General features: G+C 38.5%; 1 protein-coding gene across 6 annotated transcripts in view; it reads right to left on the reverse strand.

Moving 5' to 3' along the window:
• LOC117496949 (interferon-induced very large GTPase 1-like) overlaps positions 1 to 20571 on the reverse strand; it is a 106962-nt gene extending 86391 nt beyond the window's left edge. For 2 of the 6 annotated variants that reach the window (XM_034148817.1, XM_034148818.1), the window contains exons 1-5: positions 20450 to 20570; positions 19659 to 19734; positions 19462 to 19543; positions 19161 to 19367; positions 18798 to 18989 (exon numbers count right to left, since the gene is read on the reverse strand). In XM_034148817.1, the coding sequence (XP_034004708.1) occupies positions 18798 to 18989; positions 19161 to 19367; positions 19462 to 19543; positions 19659 to 19679 (502 nt within the window). In that variant the 5' untranslated portion in view covers positions 19680 to 19734; positions 20450 to 20570. Of the gene's footprint in view, positions 1 to 9230; positions 15302 to 18797; positions 18990 to 19160; positions 19368 to 19461; positions 19544 to 19658; positions 19735 to 20449 lie in introns of those variants that run through there. The other 4 variants (XM_034148820.1, XM_034148814.1, XM_034148816.1 and 1 more) reach the window with 4 other exon arrangements.
• Between the last annotated feature and the right edge of the window lie 865 nt (positions 20572 to 21436).

Genomic DNA, 21436 nt, shown 5'->3' on the forward strand with positions numbered 1-21436 from the left:
CAGGGAGAAACCTCCGTGTGATGGACGTCCTGTCTGTTGGTTTGGAGAGGACTGAGGGTCTTTCCTCTGCGAGGAGGACCAGGCCTGATGGAGGAGCCCATGCTGGGCATAGCTGATACCAACTGCACAGGCCTTGTCTGTCACTTTATTTGACTAAATGTGTTTACTTATACATTTAATAGGTTTACACCTTCTGTCCATATGTGCTTTTTTATTTAAAACATGTTTGATTAACTTTTGGTTCAGATTTCAATAAATTGAATTTGTATTTGCACTCCTTTTGTCCATTATTCTTACTGAAAATGTTAGATTACACATTCACATCTGACTGAAGATTGGCCCCATTTATTTGTGACGTTGCAAACTCTGCGGTACAAGGTACAGGTGTTGTGAAGCTCATAAAGTGAGGCAAATAGAATTAATCAGCTGATGGAGTGTAGATGTGGAAATAGGTGCATTCGATCAGCTGACTTCACAATAAAAGTAGTTTCTTAGTGAATGTCCTGTACTGGTCTTAAAATCTCATAACATCAGCTTTTAATTTTCCTCTTGGATGTTCTTCTTGACCCTCAGAGAAGGAGAAAATGTTGAGTCGTGTCTTTCAGGCATGTCCTTTCCTAACAAAAATTACAGGAAACATAAAACATATTATTGCAGAACAAGTGTGTTATTTATGAAAGAGGTGTGCTTGTGTTTAGGGGCTGTAGATATAATTATTTTGTAATTGTAATGTTTTATTTTATTTCAACAGTGAGCTACAAAGACAATCAGATTATGAATGAACAGTAGGACATTCATCAACATTGAAATATATTTTATTATCAAAATAATATTGAACTGTTATCAAAACTTAGTGCAACTGTAGAAGCTTGCTCTGTTCTCTCACTGAAATCATAACTTTTACCACGTTTTTTACAGACAATATTGAGAGATAAATAGTAGCAGTTCTCACTAATAGCTTTGCCTTCAATACCTTAAATTAGAAAGCTGACAAAGTAATATTGCTTGTTAACATGTAACCCTTTGCATGGAAAAAACCCTCAACTTCACTGATGTGTAGGTGATCTAGTATTTAGTATTGTTTAATGGAATGTATATCAGTGTATTAAAGTCAATACTTCATTTATTTAAACCAATATCTTTCTTGATTCTTTGTACAGTATGAAAAAAGAGTATTTGTACCTGTGCTGAAGTTCACTGCTGTGAGGAGTCCAGTTCTGTCTCTCACTCTCTGGTCCAGCCTGTCTGCATCACCTGGAAACTTTAAACAAACAGATATATATGTAAAGAACCATGTGTACAAACAATATAACTTATTCTCTTCTGTTGAACATGTTGGATTGTGTATTGCCCGAGTCAGGGTCCTTTTTATTTTACTGTAACTTTGGAAGTTGTGTTACCAATAATTACTGTTTATTTGATACCAATTTGGTAATGCAATTAATAAAAACAACAAGGTTTGGGTTCGTTCTTCAGATGACTGTGACGTTAACGTGTAAGCTCAATAATGAACTCCAGCTCAACCAACCATATTGTAATATCTAAGTAATCATCTTGAAATATGACATTAATAATTGTAATATACACACATCTTATTGTGAGGTTGATTTCACATACACTACTTCGACGTTAGCTTGTCTACATACTTGAGCATAGCCAATTTAAATTAACCTTAGCGATGCATACAGTTCCTACCTACATAATAAAATATCTCTCTAAGTTACAAGGATGACCTTATTTTATCAACCTCAAACAGAAGCCTTTTGTTCTACAGTACTATCTCATTTAACGCTTAACACTAATGTCTATTTCATTTTAACCTTTATATATACAGTCTATGGTTTTAAGTTAACTTGGAGGATACGATTAGCACCGATGTAGCTACCACTCGCTTACATGCTAACCCCAGCCTTAACATTCATTACGTAGCTGATTAAAATCATAAACCAGGGTTGCCAACTCTCACGCATCTGGCGTGTGACACACGCTTTCACTCTCAATCTCACGCTCTCACGCTGCCCAAACTATTCTCACGCCAAAAACAAGAATACGAAGACTAGAAACGGTTTTGAAAACTTTTGTCACGTAGTGATCGTCTTCTCAATAGAACATCTTTGATAATGTCTTCTGGCCAATCAGAATCACGATAACGGCGTGGTGTTGTTGCAGGAAGTCCCGACGGAGAATACTTTTGTGGTAGTACATCTCTATACATCGATACAACATTACGTGTTGATAGAAATCAACACGTAATGAAATAAGACCCCACGGTTTGATGATTGATAGGTGTGTGGGCTGTCTTTCATTTTGACACACAGAACAATGGGGGCTATCCACCCATATCCACAATGTAAAGTAATTCACACAGCCTCTTCCCTCTTCTCTCTGTGAGGAGCAGCAGGTTCAGCTTTCAGAACAAAGTAACAAAAAAATAATATGGCATTCATTTTTTTAAATGTGTAGTAATAGATTTATTTATTTTTCTTCTCAAGAGAGTACCAGAATGTTTATTTTATGTTAGGATTTTAAAAAATCTCCTGGGGGAGAATCCCCCCAGACCCCCCTGCAGGGGTTGGGTTTTCAGCATGTCAACTCTTTCACCTGTTGCAGGATTGGCTCCAGGTCGCCCTTTTTATTTACTACAAGACAAATGTGCCTTTTTATTTCATACAGTTCAATTTGGATTGAGACAGGGAAATAATCTAAACCTCACGCATGGCGTTTCACTGTCGGGGGGAGCGTGTATGTAATTACATTGCAAATACTGATTTAAGCCCCACCACTGTATGGGTTAGCCCTACCATAGATTACCCAACAAAAATACTCTGGAGCGCATGCGCAGATCTAAGATCCAGTAGAAATGATAAAAAAGTAAAAGTCTGCTGCTTATTGTTCTACTAGGCCAACATAGAGTCAAAGAGTACAGTATATGAGAGTGAGAGTGTGTTAATTAATATATTTGGCAGTTTGGAGTAAGTCTGTAGATTTGTTTGTGTGTGTGTGTTTCATGTATAGGCCTCTCACGATAATTAATTTTGTTGGATACATTTTCCCGGAAATTATTGCGATAAACGATAATATTGTCGGCACCGTTGTATGACCATTTTAGACCACTGACATAATGATAATATATAATAATAATTCAAGTACATCCTTTCAAACTGCTAGTCACATCCTCATGTAAATGGAAATTTATCGAAGTCAGAAAAGTTATCGAGTTCATTTTTATTTATCGTACGATAAGTCAATTAATTGCTTATCGCGACAGGCACACAATACAACAGTGGAAACAAACATGTTTGACTTTCATTAGTGAATGAAACTGTGTGCCCTTTATAGTCTGTGTCCATTATTGTGTATTTGTATATATTGTATATATATCCTATATATATGCTAAGGTCCCGCTGCTGACACGATAGCAGTCATGTCGTGCGCATATGTGTAATTAAACCGAATTAAACCCATGATATCACAATCTCACTCCAGCCAGGTACCCAAAGTTGGCAACCCTGCATAAACACATACATAAAGTACTCGAATTTCACTTACCGCAAAACGGCATTCATGCACCGTCTGTTTTAACCGCAGAGCGAGTCACAATAGTCCGATATATAAGCATGAAGAACAAACAAACACGGCCGGGGTCAAGTTGTGTTCCCTGGATGAACTGGGCAGGCAGAGTCCCTGTAGCTTCACGGACAGAGCAGCTAGCAGAGAGACAAGAAGCTAACAGCAGCAGTCACTTGACAGAGCTGTCACTCAATGTGACCACGCCCTAATTTATGCAAAAACTTTAAGACCTAATATAAATAAAAGGGTCATGTTAGAAAACAATTCACTCACAGATCCATAATCATGAAGGTGGAATCTAACTATATCTACAGTATAATAATATTTATTGGATCCATGGGTAGAAACATGTTTTTTTAGGCTGTAAAATTGGGCATTTTAACATGGGGGTCTATGGAAATTGCTCCTTTCTGCAGTCAGCGCCTATCGGCCAATATATGAACTGCAGTTTTTGGCACTTCCGTATTGGCGTCCCGGCTCTTCCCCAGAGTTTGCCGCTTGCGGTAGACGCAAACAACAAACTAGACTTTTGAAACTACAGGAAGATAAGGAGGACTTTTACAAAAAAGTAACAGAGATTGTTGTCCAGAAGGATTGCATGGACTTCATCTTCAAGTCAAGGTAAGACCACATTTGTAATGAAAATGGGATCTCCAATATTTAGATTTTGGGTATCCTTTTGTTGAACGGTCTGTTTAAAATGAATCGAAGCATCAGACTAAAAAAGCTTTTGAAAATAACCGAATATTTCGATTAAGGTCAAAATATAATATTTGTAAATCTGACGCAGTGAGTCAGTGCCTCACCAGCCATGAACCTCACCGCACGTCACTGGTATACATGTATAAAGGGTTACGTCCTTAGCTGGCTAATAAGCTACATAACAAGCTAAGCTAACAAGCACACAAACACCTGCTAACGGGGTTAACATGTATAATATGATAATTTTAGACTTCTTGGAAGTTCTGTTACTACATTCAAGCGCACAGCACGACATTTTAATTGTCTGGTATTTGTAACAATATTCCCTAAAAGGCACAATCACCACGAACACGGCTAAAGGGTCAAGTACAGTAACTACAACTAACTAACGTTGTAGCCTAGCAGAGTGGACAAGTTGCTGTTAGCTGACAGTGAGGCACGTACCTGTCCATCAAAGTGACCACGCCCTAATTTATGCAAAAACATTAAGACCTAATATAAATAAAAGGGTCGCGTTAGAAAACAATTCACTCACAGATTCATAATCATGAAGGTGGAATCTAACTATATCTATAATAATATGTATTGCATCCAGGGGTAGAAACATGTTTTTTTCTGCTGTAAAATTGGACATTTTAACATGGGGTCTATGGAAATTGCTCCTTTCTGCAGTCATCGCCTATCGGCCAATATATGGACTGCAGTTTGTGGCACTTCCGTATTGGCGTCCCGGCTCTTCCCCAGAGTTTGCCGCTTGGGTACCGCCTGCCAGACGGCAGCAGACAGAACAGTTTGTGGCTGGGGTGATGGGGGTCTTTTGTAATCCTGAGGGCTTTCTTCCTGAGGCGCTGGGAGTAAAGGTCCTCCATGGATGGCAGCTCCGTCCTGGTGATGTTCTGTGCAGTTTTCACAACCCACTCTCTTCAGTCTGCGTACAAATGACACGACTTTACACATTGGAAATGCATGCAATAGATACGCAGAAGTCCGATTTTGCGTGCATATGATACACCACGTTTCGTGCCTGCAACACATCTTTTTGTCCGGCCGGGTCTTGGAAGACCGGAAGCTGTGCGGTTCATAAAAACGTGTTCTTACTCAATATCAAGCCACGATTATTGTTTTTATTTTAAATCGTATAATGTCGGACTTTTTGCCATCTGTGAGGAAAAGAAATGGGGCTCAGAGCCTCAAAATACTTAAATCTGTATTTTTTAAATCTTTTTTTCCTTCTAATTTGTTATTCTTTTCTAAATAACACACTGTTATTTACTCAACAATAACACACAATTATCCTTGTTTTTATTTATTCGTTTAATTCTATAATCTTTGGCTTTTTAGCCGTAAATAAAGTCACCGGAAACAGACGTAGGCCTATAAGGGACATTTCGAGCATCATTGCAATACACAAACCCACTGAACTGATTACCCAAGATCCTCAGCTTGAAGCTCGTTGATTGGATGTTTTAGCCGCAATGCACGTCGGGATATGGTGTTAATGCGATATGATTGTCACTACCCGATCGGTCCCCCTGCCCGATCTGTACTGCGCATGTGCGAGATGGTCCGCCATATTGGACAACTACATACGGCAACTCTACTAGGACACTTGACACAGTGGCTTTTGGCAAAGCAGAAAAAGAACCGAGAGAGATTATTGTTATTACAACATGACTTCACTATTATTTAACAACTCTTTTTATTGGGTTATTTTATTTGGGGTTAAATACATTGTCAGAATAAGTGAGACATGGATTTAACTTCTGTTAGACAGCTATCATACTGAATAAATATTTAGTGTGAATGTATGCAAAAATGTATGGCATATAGCTGTCTAACAGAAGTTAAATCCATGTCTCACTTATTCTGACAATGTATTTAACCCCAAATAAAACAACCGAATAAAAAGAGTTGTTAAATAATAGTGAAGTCACGTTGTAATAACAATAACTCATCTCTCTCGGTTCTTTTTCTGCTTTGCCAAAAGCCACTGTGTCAAGTGTCCTATTAGAGTTGCCGTATGTAGTTCTCCATCTCGCACATGCGCAGTACAGATCGGGCAGGGGGACAGATCGGGTAGTGACAAATGATATCCGAAAAAAAATCAGAGTTTAGGATTGCCGAAGACACTACACTAACCATAATCCCCAGCTATCGTTTGGGACTACAGCCCCGTTGACAAACCCCGTGATTAATCTTCAAGCTCTGGGATTGGATGTTGGAGTGGCAGTGCGCCAAGGTTACGCCGAGCGTCAAAGCTCTTTGAAATGGAACGAAACCACGGCAGACTTTCCAAAACTGGACTCGAACGCCCCCCCAGAACTACACATGCTGGCTATTGTGTTTCGCAACATGTTCTATGGCACGTCTCTACTGGGAATTGTAGTTTTAAAATACGTTTTCATTTTTCCCACAATTAGAAGTTGACAGTATTAAACTGTGTACAGCCCTGGAGGTTTAGGCGATAGGAAACAAATTGGTGTGTACACATTTAAAACATGTAATTAATAAATGGGTGAAAATCACTTGTGTCCATAATGGGCATTATTAATATATGACAGCTCATTGTTACTTTGTAATTCTACTCCACTACAATTCAGAGGTTAACCTGGTATTTTTACTCCACTACATTTATTTTAGTTACTTTGCAGATTCTGATTAATGATGTGAAATATAAACAACCCTTAAAGCAGACTTTAGTTACACCTGAGTACAATTCAGGGAAAGGTGATTGTCAAGTGCCAACAATCAGGAGAGATATTTGATAGTTGGTGCTTGAGAAGACTAAACATTTATCTGCAGATCTCTATAAAGTATATTCATTACTCGTTATTCTCTACTAATAGTTAATTAAAAACTGTATATAATGGCTATTTTGCACATCCCTTTCAAGATTTCAAGATTTTCAAAGGTTTATTGACATATCATATACATACACACATGCTGCACATCCAAGTTTTTCATTCATTGCATAACTACACCGTAGTTGTGTATAATATGATATGTCAATAAACCTTTGAAAATCTTGAAATCTTGAAAGGGATGTGCAAAATAGTCATTATATACAGTCTTTAATGAACTATTAGTAGAGAATAACGAGTAATGAATATACTTTATAGGGATCTTATTAATATCTAATAATACAAATAATAAAATGCAATAATGTGCTTTAACCAGTAGGTGTCCCTTTCTATCAGCTGTGCGCCGTTATGGTGTAAATACAGCCTATCTACCAATTGGATCAAATATAAAAGTCAGCCGAATTAGTGTTGATACTGCAAGGAGACGTATTGTGTGAAAATAAATCTAAGATGTTGTTTAATTGCTGATATATTTATGATCCACGTCACGTTTTCAGTTTTGGCGGCAGTTCTTCCTGTTTGTCTAGAAGTCTTCTCATCAGGGCTCTATAAATAGAGAACTACGGCAGATATGTAATATTTAATGCAGCCGAACCGTGTATTACAATGCCGTTATGTGATGACTTTCAAAGAGAAAAGCAAGCACACTCGGAATAAAGTATTATTTTATTTTTTAAAAATGTTTTTGGATTTCACATCGCATAAACACCATATCCCAACATGCATTGCGGCTAAACCATCCAATCACCGAGCTGAGGATCTTGCCTACGTCTGTTTCCGGTATTGTTTATGATGGATGTATTTTGTTATACACACAGTCCTTCACATTTAAATTTACATTTACATTAAAGTATTTTGTGAGGCCTTCTAAAATGTTTTTAAATATAATTACGGTTCTAGTTGAAGAGTTTGTAAATTAACATGAAGCCAAGTTGTTGCCTGGCAACGCAATCGCACAACGTCACGTCCGTCAATTCCACAACCGCGCACATGGATTAACATCGATTTAATACATTAATGTAGCCTTTGTTTCTGCTAAAAGAGGTGTCGACCAGCTGGGGCAACAAGAAAATCAGCGAAATCGAGTGTGAATATTAAAAAATAAATCATTATTATATTAATATTGACAATAACAACCGACCGTCGTGGTACAGCATTTGCTTGGCATTTCCGGGTATTTGGGCCATGTTAACAATACCGTGTAACTGTCACGTTTGAAGGGACGAAATTGTGACATCTTCACGTCTCCCAGCATGGTAAATCGTCACATGTTCACGTCTTGCCATTGGGCGTATCATATGCACGCAAAACTCGGCCTCAGAACTCAATGGGAATGGTTAGCGTATCATATGCACGCAAAATCAGACTTCTGCATATCTATTGCACGCATTTCCAATGTGTAAAGTCGTGCCATTTGTATGCAGACTGAAGAGAGTGGGTTGAGTTTTCACCACCCTCTGTAAAGCCTTACGATTGAGGGCGGTGCAGCTGCCGTACCAGGCCGTGATGCAGCCAAATGTGCATTATCCAAATGTAATCATTTGTATTTTTTAATTAGCAAAATATACAGTTATGGGACAAATCAACAATAAAACACTGGAAAGCAAAACATGTACACACATCCTTAAAAACATTCTTTACTTTTAGTTTATTGTTAACAGTTGAAATTCAACTTGAAGTTAATCTGAATTTCTCTCACTTTTCAGAGTCTGAACCTGTGATCAAACACACACACACACACACGCACGCACGCACGCACGCACGCACGCACGCACGCACGCACGCACGCACGCACGCACGCACGCACGCACGCACGCACGCACACACACACACACACACACACACACACACACACACGATTCATTGCGGAGTTGCACCTGTTGTCTTGTTTTTACATTATTTGTTGAATTCAGAAGCCTAAGACTTGAGATGAAAACAAATGTTAAATAATGGAATTTAAAAAAAGATGATTAGTATCTTAGTATAGTAAAACTATATAAATAAATGAGGTGATGATATTTCTGTTTCCTTTAGAAGTTATTATACACTATGCTGTGATTCTGATCTGGGAAACATTAAAGACATTAACAGCCAGTCTGCAGATTTGGTCTCTTTATTGAAATAGTAAACAGTGGTCAGTATACATGTTAACAATATAAAGAATGAATTATATTTTTTATTACGTAAATATAAAGAATCAGATACTTCACAGAAACAAAAGATAATAATCTCTGAGTAAAAGAAAGATCATATGATGCTGAACTTGATTAAAACAAACGTTGTCATGTTTACTTGTTGACAATAGCACTTTTACATTGAATGATCTTTTAAGTGTTAATAAATGTAAATATGTGATATCAGATACTAAGTTGATACAAAATAAAGTCGTAACAGATTTTGAGCTAAGGAAATTACATACCATACTCGAATAGGAAAGAAAAACAACCTGAAGGATAACCTACATGTTGACATTTAGACTGAAATATCTTTCAAACACAAAATCTAATAGATTATAACCTTCTGGAAAACAATCACATATCATCCTTAACTTGATTCAAACTTGTTGTCATGTTTACATGTTTACATGCTGAATATGAACTAAATTATCCTTTTACTGATTTAAACATGTTAAAATGTGGCATTTGATGCAGCCCAAAACGAAAAGTAACACAATACATTTTGAGTCAATACAATAACACGAACATAAAAATGTAAATATTTGGAGTTATATACGTATTGGAATAGCACTCAATAAGGTAAGAAGAAAATGCTTGTATGATCTACATGTTGACATTTAGATTGAATGATATTTTAAACATTGAATATGTAAATATTTGTAACTGATGTTTATATGTATTCACTGAAACTAAATAAGAATATATTCTAACTCTCTGGGAAACGGTCACATATCAAACTTAACTTGATGACAGCAGACTTTCTGTCATGTTTACATGTTGACTGTACCACCACTCAAACACAATGATTCATTAACTGATTTAAAAATCTAAATGTGTGGCTTTTGATGCAGCTCAGAAATGAAAAGACAACAATTCTAAATGTGTCAATAAAAATGTAAATAATAAGAGCCAGATACTTATTTGAAATAAAAATAAAGACATTGTCTAATCTTCATGTTGACATGAAGACTGAATGATATTTTAAAACATTGAAATTGTTAATGTGTTTATGACAAAAATACAGAAAAACATAAAAGCAAATATTTTTGCATCAGTTACTTTAAAGAAATAAAAACACTCAATCAAATCGAATTTGATTAATTGATACTACAATAACAACCAAAGAAGTAGGATACAAAGTCTGATTTAATCAAACTGAAGCGTTTACAAGTTCCTTGTAAGTTGTTGTGGGGAAAATATATGGTCAACCTTGCCATCTCACAAACAGCATGTTACTCTGTGTGCTTCTCTTCATATGAATCAAGTGTAATCTAAATATCCATGAGAGGATGATGACTGTAATGAGGAGGACGTGACCCTCTGTGAGCACAAAGCTTGTAGTTTCTCATTTGATATGAAATGACACTTTGAGGCTTGCCTCTGCTTGCTTCTTTGTGATTTCTTTCCAAGCTGCAGGAATATGAGCAGGCTTTGCATCGTATGCTGCTGCAAACTCATAATTGAACTTTGCCATTACATACTTCCAGTAGTCTGAGGCCTGGAGGCTTGCATCTGGTGGGATTTTCCAGTCCGGATAAAGGTCTCTGTAAGACTTGTAAGGATGCCATTCATTCTTTGAATCACTGTTGCGAAAAAGCATGTCACTGTTCACAGAGGAAGAACATAAGTCAATTGTGAGTTTTTGTGTCTCATCCCATTTACATTGACCCAGACCCTGTGGTCGATGAAGTGAAGTGAAGTGCTCCTTGTGGGCTCTTCCTCCTGCATCACAGGGCGCTTTGCAGAACGGACACTGTTTACGACATCCAATCAGTGTGTTGAAAAGCTCGTTCTGAGGATTCACCTGAAGGTTCTCTAGTTTAGTTTGGATGTTTGTTTCCTTAAACGTCTCTCTCAGAGCTTGTGCCATCTCCTTCACACACTCCGTGAGCCTGTGAGCAAACTGTTCCTGGTTGGCATTGTTCAGGATCATGAACACACCAAGAGCATCCTGGGAAATGACCAGTTTCTTACCAAGCTCCTGACAGACAACGTCAACAAATGACTTCAAGTTGCCACACTTTTCTGTTTGAGCTTTCTGGATAGCAGTATTTATGCTGTTGACACATGACTGGAGATGTTGTTCCTCGAACATCGTAGAGCCATTTGAGAAGCGTTCCACTATTTTGTTGAGTATCCAATTCTTTACATAATTCTCATAGGAGCAGATAAAGCTCTGGTACTTTTTAAAGTCATCCTCTAAGAGCAGATCCAGTAAAACTGAATACTGGAAGGACATTCTTGTGCTGAACTGCTCACTTGTCCTCATTTCACCAATGATATCAGGACCCAGGGAACGGTTGACAAAGCCTTCGACTGCAGGCTTCAAGCATCGGTCTGTGAATTCTTCTGCTTTCTTCTGGCACTGGTCTACATGATGGAACACATCTTTGAAATTAGAAAGAAACGTTTCTTTGTTTTCGTTCAGACATCTGTAGGGATCATTCTCATGGATGAAATCTTCATGCATTTTCTGAAACCTTCTGGCTGCGTCTCCACAGATGTGCTGTTTCAGAGAGACTTCAAAAGTGATGTCAACTTCCTGATTGTTTTGCAGCTTCTCATCAATCATCTTTAGAATCTCCTCGATGTAGGTATCATGGTAATTACTCTTTCTGTGCATTTTGTCAGTCATCATCTCTGAGCAATCTGTAATGATGCTGTCAGCTGTTTGTTGTACAGCCTTTGTGTGACTTTGAGCACTGAATAGGTCTTTACATCGCTTGAGAAATCCTTCAGCTGTATATTTAAAAGGCAACCGTCCACACTCTTCCAGGGTTTTGTTACTCAACAAATAACTCGCTTGACTTCCCTTTGGTATTAGATTTGTTCTCAGGTGGTGAGACACACTGGTGAAAATGTTCTCAACCTTCAATTCTGAACAGGATAGGTGAGTCACTGTTTGAGTCCACATCTTGTCAAATTCTTTGTCCAGCTCTTCCCCTTTCTTCTTGATGTTTTTCTTTCTACATTCTTCAATAAAAGCACAAACGTTGCCCTCTAATTCCTTTGTGTGGTTCTCCTTGATTCTATCAAGTTCTGTCATCCCCTCTCTGATGTCAGCTGCTGCTCTGAGTTGATTAGACACAGACCTTTCCATTTCTCCTCGAAGGCTCCTTGCACTGTTTGCAAACTCCTGTCTGTATCCTTCAACAAGATCGACACGACTCTCTGTTTCCTTGAAGTACTGTTCCAGATTTCCAAGAAGCTTTGTCTCCCATTTAGACAGCTCTATCAAAGCTTCGCTTTTCAATAGCATGAGAAGTTCTCTCATGACAGATTTGTTGGATGTATCAGCAGGTGTACTGAAGTTGGAGATTCTTGTTTCAGCTTGTGTAACCCATGTGTACATTTCTTTTTTGAATTCCCATTCCCATTTGTTGAATTCTGTGCACAGCCTCATGTATGCATCAGCCACGAGACTGTTTCTGAAACTGAAGATGAAGTTTTCATGTTTGACTGCAGTCCACAGGCTCTTCATCCACTCAGTAAAGTCCAAGATATTATTAGCTGATGATCCACAACTTCCCAAAATGTGGATTATGTTCTTCTTGAGCTCATAAACAGTCTCGCTGTAGCCTGCATTGACTGGTGCCATCGGTGGGTTTCCATTCCAGAGTCCAGGAATGTACCAGCTTCCAGTGTCTGGACTGTACTCCATCACATCAGTGAAGCTTGAGTACTTTTCTTTCTTTTCCATTTTGGCTGCTGCCTGGGTCATCTCGTTTAAGTGTTGCAGGAGCAGTTTCCTGTCTCGCATGTTCTTGTCATGGGCTGAAACATCGGACACATTCTGGTGAACAAACTGACATTTGGGCTTTTTTCCCACCTCTTTCATCCTGAGGAAAGCGTGTACAACTATCTGTAGGATGTCCTTCATTTCTGTTGAATTCTCCATTGCAATATTGATGATGGTGATATCACTCAGCCCCACAACAAGTGTTGCAAGCTCATTGTCGTGCTCGTGGCTATTGTCCAGTTGTGCGAGCTCTGGTGACTTTAAGCCCTCAGTGTCAATGATCACCATGAAGTCACAGTTGAGGTCTTTTCTGACATCTTCATTGATTTGAATCAGCAACATAAAGGCACCTCGAGTGCATCGACCACTGCTGACTGCAAACTGCACTCCAAACATGGTGTTGAGGAGAGTGGACTTTCCTGTGCTCTGAACTCCAAGAACTGTGACTACCAGGATCTTGTTCTTAGGAGACACCAAGTCATTGAGCTGAGAGAGAACGTCACTCACCCATCTGAGCGGTATGTTGGATGCTTCTCCATCTACAAGCTCAAGTGGAAATCCAGCAAGCATTAATTCTGCACATAGCTTGGGGAGATGCTGTAGTTGTTGACGTGCTGGGTCTGTTTCAGGAAGGGATAGGGAAGCTTCATAGATCTGGCCCATTTCACGGAAGAAGTGTTCAGTCCCTAATGAGCTGTTGGAAAGTTGTTCCTCAATCTCCTTGATCGCCTTTTTGTTCTCAGAGTTTTTGCATTTTTCTTTGTACTGCTCCCTGAGGTCAAAGAGTTTTTCCCGAGACACGTTATCGAGGTTCATTCGCATCCATTTCAGGAAATAGCACCTCTCTATCCCTGGGCTTGATATTGCATTGATGAAACATGTCATTGCCTTCGACATGTCATAGGAGTTCTGTTTTTCCCGAAGTTCTTTTTTCTTTAGATGAAGATTGCTTTTGTACTCTTCTATATTTTCAGACCCAACTTTCCGAAGTCGCAATTCTTCCTTCTCTAAGCAAGTGAGGTCTTTCCATATTCGTCCTTGCAAGGGAAGCTGAGCTTCTTTGTATTCAAGAATGTCTTGAATTTCTGCAGTGATGGCATCTGCGTTTTTCTTCGCATTCTGGCAGTCTGGAGAGTCTTCATCAACACAGATTCCATGTTCATGGGCAATGTCAGCCATCTTCTCAATTCCCATCTTCACCTTTGTGTTTTCAAATGCATTGCTGACTTTTGCCCGCAAATCTTTGACAAAGTTTGCATCATTTATGTGCTTATCTTTCAAAAGGATGTTGCTCTTGGTTAAGCTCAACTTGGTTGCTACCTTTTTTACAGCATCTGATTTGAAATCTTTGCTTTGACGGTTGCCCACTAAGAAGATCTGTGCCTTGTGTTGTTGGTTGGTTAGCAGCTCACACTCAGAGTCCAAAGCATCAAAGAACACAAAAACTGCGGCAGATGTCTGACACAGGAAAGAAAATTGTGTTTCAAATGAAGCAATGTCCCCACGAAGGTTAGCTACAGCGACTGGCTCGCTGAAGACGTCCATGTTTTTGTTCCCACAAGGAAGGTACCAAGCCATTTCAACCAATCCATTGGATATTCTCCTTGGACTGTCACCACCCTCCATGTTACGGTGAACAAAGGTGTCATGGTACTGCTGAGAGTTGCTCAGAAGCTTATTGAGGATCTCTGACTTGGACAAGGAGCACTCACCCAGTCTCACAAAAGATATCATTGGAAGTTTAGAGACAACAATTCTCTCTTCAATAAATCCCTTGGATTCTAAAAGGGACCGAGGTCTGTACTTTTTAACAATGTCTCTCATGGCCCAAAGCATGAGTGTGCACTGCTTTGTGTCACAGTTGGGAAGCAACAGAGGCACGGAAAACTGACACATAGACATTTTGAGGGCCATTTCCTGCTGTACAAAACCATCAGAGCACAGGAAGAGAGCAGTGATTATATCAAGGGGATTCAGTGTTTCACCTGAATGTGTTTTTTCGTCTAAATCATCAAGACCATCTGTGTGATCCTCACAGTTGGACTCGTGTGCAGGTGTATATTTCACATTCCTAGCTGTCACATTAACCATCATTAGTTTCTTCAGAAAATACCATGGAAGATCCGAATTACATTTGGCAGGTTCATCAGTAAAGGTCTTCTGGTCAATCCTCAGAAGTGTGCTTAGGGACAGCTTCTCTCTGTAGTGGTGATCACACCCCAGTTCCTCCAAAAACTTCTCTAGCTGCTTCTCTGTAGAAAATAAAAACAATACATATAAAAGCCTTAATTGATTATTAAACATTCATAAGCATGGATCAACATTTATTATAACATTTTTCCTTTCCTATAGTTTATTAAACTACAACTATGATGGGCAGTCAATTATTAAACAGCTGGTCTAATAGATGGATCCAGATCCTTCAACCACACTAGAATCAAATTAAGAGATATACAAATCTAATTGGCAGATTGCAATGGAATTGTCAGTGAAAGGATTTGATAGAAGGGATTGAGACATAATTTGTATCAAATTACAGCAGGTTTATAAAAATGCAATACACTGTTTGACATTGGCAGTGATAGGTGAACATTGAAAGAAACTATCGTTCATGTCTGTCATGATCAATCATATCTAAGATATATATTATGCATGGTTTAAGGAAACATCCACTTGAAAAGGAAAACATATACACTTGTTTGCAATGTTACTGTGCAATAGTCATTTTATGTAAAAGCATATTTTTTTATAAATGTCCTAGCATTTAATTGTTATAAGGTCTCAATACTTTAATATATATATATATATATAAAATATAATATTTTTTTGCCATTTATTGGTTGTCTTTTTTACCTGCTATGCCACCTTTGCTGTAACACTGTACATTTCCCCGCAGTGGGACTAATAAAGGAATTCTGATTTTGATTCTGATAAGTACGCATACAGAAAATGTGTGAGCCAGATTAGCAGTAAACGTCATATGTGCTATACTGGCAGTAATATATCTATGACAGCTTCATTAACATGAAGAAAGGCTGTTGCTGAGAAAGTTGCATTTGCTTGAAAAACAAGAAGCTAACCTTGAAGCAATAAAAACAAATCTTAGAGCGCTAATGGAAAAGCTTGAGCTTCAAACTGATACAATAACAACCATGGAAGCCCTGGAGTATGGTGGAGGATGATAATATATTTGCTGTGGTGGAGCAATACTGTACTGGTCAACCAGATGAAAATGCTGATGTTCATAATGAAGAGGAACAAGAAAAAAAACATAAAGCCAAACTCCAGCCAAGTCACAATCGAATAGCAAAGAAAGAGTGACTCGATTTAAGTAATGCAGCACCAAATCAAAATGACTGAAATGCTGACAAAGGAGCAACGCTTAACATTACATCCATCCAGAGAAATACCCATCTTTAAATAATATACATTAGAGTACCTTCCATTTATTGAGATGTTTGTCCAAGCTAAAGACTTGGTGAGAAGGTTTCAATAAATGAATTCTAAAAAGGACGAGAAAGCCAAGAGATTGCTCGAAGAGAACTATGGAAATGAACTCTTTTGCAGCAGCTTGTTTGGAGAAAGGTCAAATTGGAATGCCATTAACAGTGAAGATAGAAAAGCACTGCTCAATTACACTATTTTTCTTTAAGGATATTTTAACTCAATGGAAAATATTGATACCTTCCTTTAAACTCAGGGAAAAGTGTAGAACTGCAAATTCATAGATTCAAACAAAATAAAAAATTCAATGTTTCTAGTTTTGGTTGATTTCATCAAAAGACATGCACTGATGGTTTTAAAGAAAGTAGTTTTGCAACAGAAAGTGCAGGTGCACGCATAGAAATGCAAAAGAGCAAAACATGTCAGATTTCCAAAAGACAGAGTTACGCCAGAGCTACCACCATACATGTCAGAGTCAATGACTTTGGCCAACTTGACAACACTTGATGATGAAAGCCCTTCAACAGTTATGTTTGTGTAAAAATGATCAACAGCCGACACACATAACTACAGTGCCAAATGTTCCAAATGACTTTGAACCTCTATCACTCGACCACTTGCTCCAGCTCAAGGTCAAACCAATGTTACCACCAGGTTAAATCCATCTGCAATATTCAGAGCCAAAACACTGTTGGCAGCAAGTGAAATGCATAACGGAGTTCTGGAGCAGATGGATCTACGACTTTGCAAGAAAGACCAGAATGGAATTGCATTCAAAGAAACCATATACCTGGACATACATGTATTGATCATAAACTCAAAAGCACTTCATTGATCCTGGTTAATGGCAAAAGTTCTGGAGACACCACCCAGATCAAGAGGTCTGATTCTTTTATGACAGAAACAAACATGCTGGAAAGACCATTAAGCTAAGTTATCTCTCTGGTGCCAGTCTCAGAATAAGGCAAATTAACTGAACAACCCTCGGTCACAATTAGAATGTAGATTTCAATGTAATACATATTACATACGTTTCAAAATAATGCTGAAGTAACAACATCAAAATGATGCTGAAGTAACAACATGCTGATACCGGTTAGTAAAAACCATGAATAATGCTTTGACAAGTCTGCAGACAAGACGGCAGGCGAAAAACCTTTTAAAATGCGTGTTTTCTAAATGGAGATTGGCTAAGCTAACGCAGTATATGCTCCGACCGTCCACACTCACAACAACGGCCTATACAGACATAAATAAACCAGCGACTGTACTCACCATGACACAGACAGTCTGTGGTTTGTACTTGTTTAATTTTTGTCTAGTTTCTGAACAGATATGAGGAGCTGTGAGCTCTGAGGGCTAATAGCAAACGGCTGATGTTGGTTTTGTGTTTCGCATTGAAGATGAAGTCACAGCTCCGCCTACACTGCGTTACTATAGTTACTACCCCAGTTCCTAAACTGTAATGGAAACGCAGCATAAAGTGAGCCTGGCCTACCAAGGCCTAACTATACCTTACTAAGCCGTGCTAGGCCCTGTAGTGGATATGCGCCATAAAGGGCCAGGGTCCCATGGTCAGGAGGATCGCTAGCTTCACCAAGGACTCATACAAAAGAATAACTTGAAATGCCAGCTAGCTTTAACTACATAAAACTGGGCAATCAGCTTTCTGTCTTCTGCAAGGAAATCTTTCTTGTATTCAAGGAACAATTCTGCAGTGATGTCATCTGCAACTTTCTTGGCAGTCTCACACTCTGAAGGGTCTTTTTCAGAGTTTTGGTTTCGTGCAGAAAGTCCCAATGTGTCTACCACTTTTGTAAGAAAGAGTCTGATTATTTTTATGTCAAAAACAAACATGCTGGAGAGACCAGTAAGCAAAGTTAGCTCTCTGGTGCCAGTCTCAGAATAAGGCCAAATAATTGAACAACTCTCTGTCACAACTAGAACATAGATTTCAAAGAACCTTTTATATCTGGCTCATTCTTTGTTTTGTTTATTGTTATTAAAGATAACAATAAGTGCCGCTATGTAGGCCATTTTCTTTTGGTGCAGAAGGTCAAAATAATATTGTCACCCAGTGGCGACCTCTATAGTCAATGAAAAATAATAGACTATAATTCCCCAGCACCAGCTTATTGAGATACACAGATATGGGCCTGATGTGGCAGAGTTCTCCACCGTTCAATTATTTAACGTTATCATCGAACGGAAATAAACATAAATCTTAGTTTGTGCATAATTGTATTTGAGTTTGCCTCTTTTGTTTTTATAGTAAACCATGCAATAATGATTATATTGACTGACCTTTGGGGGCAGATGGTGCAGTTGGCTTGCTTAATGGTCCATCGGCTTTCGCTTGCACAGTTTCAACCTCACTGCACCACGTTGCATTGTTACTCTCCACTTCATCAAGTTCACCAGCAGGTGGCTCAAGATGCAGAGGCTCTGACTCCCTGCTGAGCTGATAGACTTTATTCTGAACAGGAGTGCTGCGCTCTGAGGGGAAAAACAGTAAGCTTCAGTAAAACTTAAAAAATGAATGTTCCATCAATGTTTGTCAGCATTTTAAAGTGCTGTTTGACTGACAAGGAAAGGCCAAAAAAAAGCCATATATAATTATCCAAAAGATCCAGAAACAGGTGACATTGATTACATTTTCAGATTTACCTGTGAAGACAGATAGCGAGGTTGCTTCGCTTTGATTTCCATTGTCTGCAATCTTTTTGAAACTGATGGTACACTCAGTCCCGTGAATCAGTGCCTTAACCGTAACAGTTTCTGCGTTATCAACAGTCAAACTGCCGCTGTTTGTTTCACAGCCTGAGTAATCTAACTGTAGTCTAAACCCAGCTACTTTCCCTGGTGGAGGAACATCTGTCATAAGACAAGAAAAGTACATCTCAGTATCTTTACATATCACTGCGTATATATTTATAACATTAGGTCAGTTGTTGACAGTCACACTTACGGTCGGACTGTGGTGCTGCTGGAGTGTTCTTTCCTTCCTCACAGCACGGGTCAGGAGAGGGATCTGTTTCTTCATGATGTTCCTTGGTAAGTGAGAACATTATAGTATGTTTACATTCTATTTTGAACGAGTCATACTATATTAACAATAGCTTATGTGACATGTATTTGTAATTGTATTGTCATTTAACGGTTTACCTCCTTATCAGTGTACTCCATTTTTGATACACCCTCAGCAATCCCACACCGTTCAGATTATCCAAACAGCTTCCCACTAAAAGTAATAGGAAATAACCAGAGGTGTAAGAAGTACTCAGATCTTTTAATTAAGTAAAAGTACCATTACTACAATGTAAAAATCCTCTGTAACAAGTCAAAGTCCTTTATTCAAAATGTTACCCTAGTAAAATTACAAAAGACATCAAAAGATACTTCAAGTACAAAACGTAAAAGTACTCATTGTGCAGTAAGGCCCATTTTCATATTTAAAAACAATTGTATTATAATTAGTAATAATGAATGTATTAATGTCAATTAATGTCAATGTTGCACTTGGTAGAGGTTGGGTTCATTTTGTATATCTTGATATATACTGCTGGGTGCCTATCATATAATAATACATGATGGTTTATTAGTTTATTTTGTATTCTGTATTATTATTCAACGTCTGCAGAGCAGCTAGTAACTAAAACTGTGAAATACATATTGTTGAGTAAAAAGTAAAAAATTGCCTCCAAAATGAGGTGAAGTAAAGTATATAGTAGCACAAAGTGAAATACTCAAGTGAAGTAAAGGTACCTCAAATACATACTCGAGTACAGTACTTGAAAACCATTAAACACAACACCTGAACACCAAAGATCAAACAGCCATGTGAACTCTGCAGCCTGATAGATTACTGAAACTGATGAGTTATGCTTCTGTTTGAGACCATGTGAAGCCATCCTTTAAAAAGTATTTAAATGAAAGACAAATAAATGCTTTCCTACCTTTTGTAGATGAACCATGGTAACACGTAAATCTGTTCTTGTATCCAGAGCTTTCATATGCAGTGTATAGTAGTATAAAGCTCTGCAAGTACACAGCCCTGCCCTTCTCTGCCAATGCAAGTGCCTATGAGAGGCGTCTCCTTTTATACTGCCTTGGGAAGCCACTTTGCATTTTATTTCCTTGAAAAAGAAACGTATTGTTTGGTATCCTCCCTTTCTGAATAATTATTTTCAGTCAACCCGCTCTTGGTCATGATTGTGAAAACAGCTTCTCCCTGAAAACAACAAGAGAGCTTTAATCTCAAGATTCAAAATTCAAAGGTTTATTGTCATAACATCATAACAAACTACGGTGTAATTATGTAATGCAGGGGTACTCAAACTTTTTTATTAAAGGTCCATTTGAGAACTTTATACAAGGTCACTGGTCCGGATCAATGCCAGTAAAGTCACCCCCCCCCCCCCCCTGAAACGAAACTGAAATTAAGAAGCAGTTTCTTATGGCGCGCTATGCATGGGGGTTTCCCGACACGTCTTGCAGTAAATGAAAGGGTGTTCCATGTTGTCGTTGCTGTGGACCTTCTTAATCTACCTTCTTTGGGGGCCCCCTTCTGGTCCAAGCACTTGCCTGCCTTGCCTGTCGGCAAACGGCGCCGCTTTATACACTCACACATTATACAGTATGGTGGCTTGGCTGTTTGTCTGTAGTCAATGCCTGAACCTCGGCAAAAAAGGCATTAGAAGCATTAGAAAGTCAAGGTAAACTTGCGGTTAACTTGCGGTCTGCAATGAGTGTCACGCTCGCGCACACAAGTAAATATATATGCACGTTCATTCTCACTACGCGTCAGACACAAGACGCGCGTACATAATGATGTACATTAATTGATCAGAATCAGATTCTTTTTTTTTTTTTTTTTTTTTTTTTATTTATATAATGGGACACAGGGTTCGGTCCGGATTGATTTGCAGTTCGGTCCGGATCCG

This window comes from Trematomus bernacchii, unplaced genomic scaffold, assembly GCF_902827165.1.
Source record: "Trematomus bernacchii unplaced genomic scaffold, fTreBer1.1, whole genome shotgun sequence".
In the NCBI taxonomy this organism is placed as follows: Eukaryota; Metazoa; Chordata; class Actinopteri; order Perciformes; family Nototheniidae; genus Trematomus; species Trematomus bernacchii.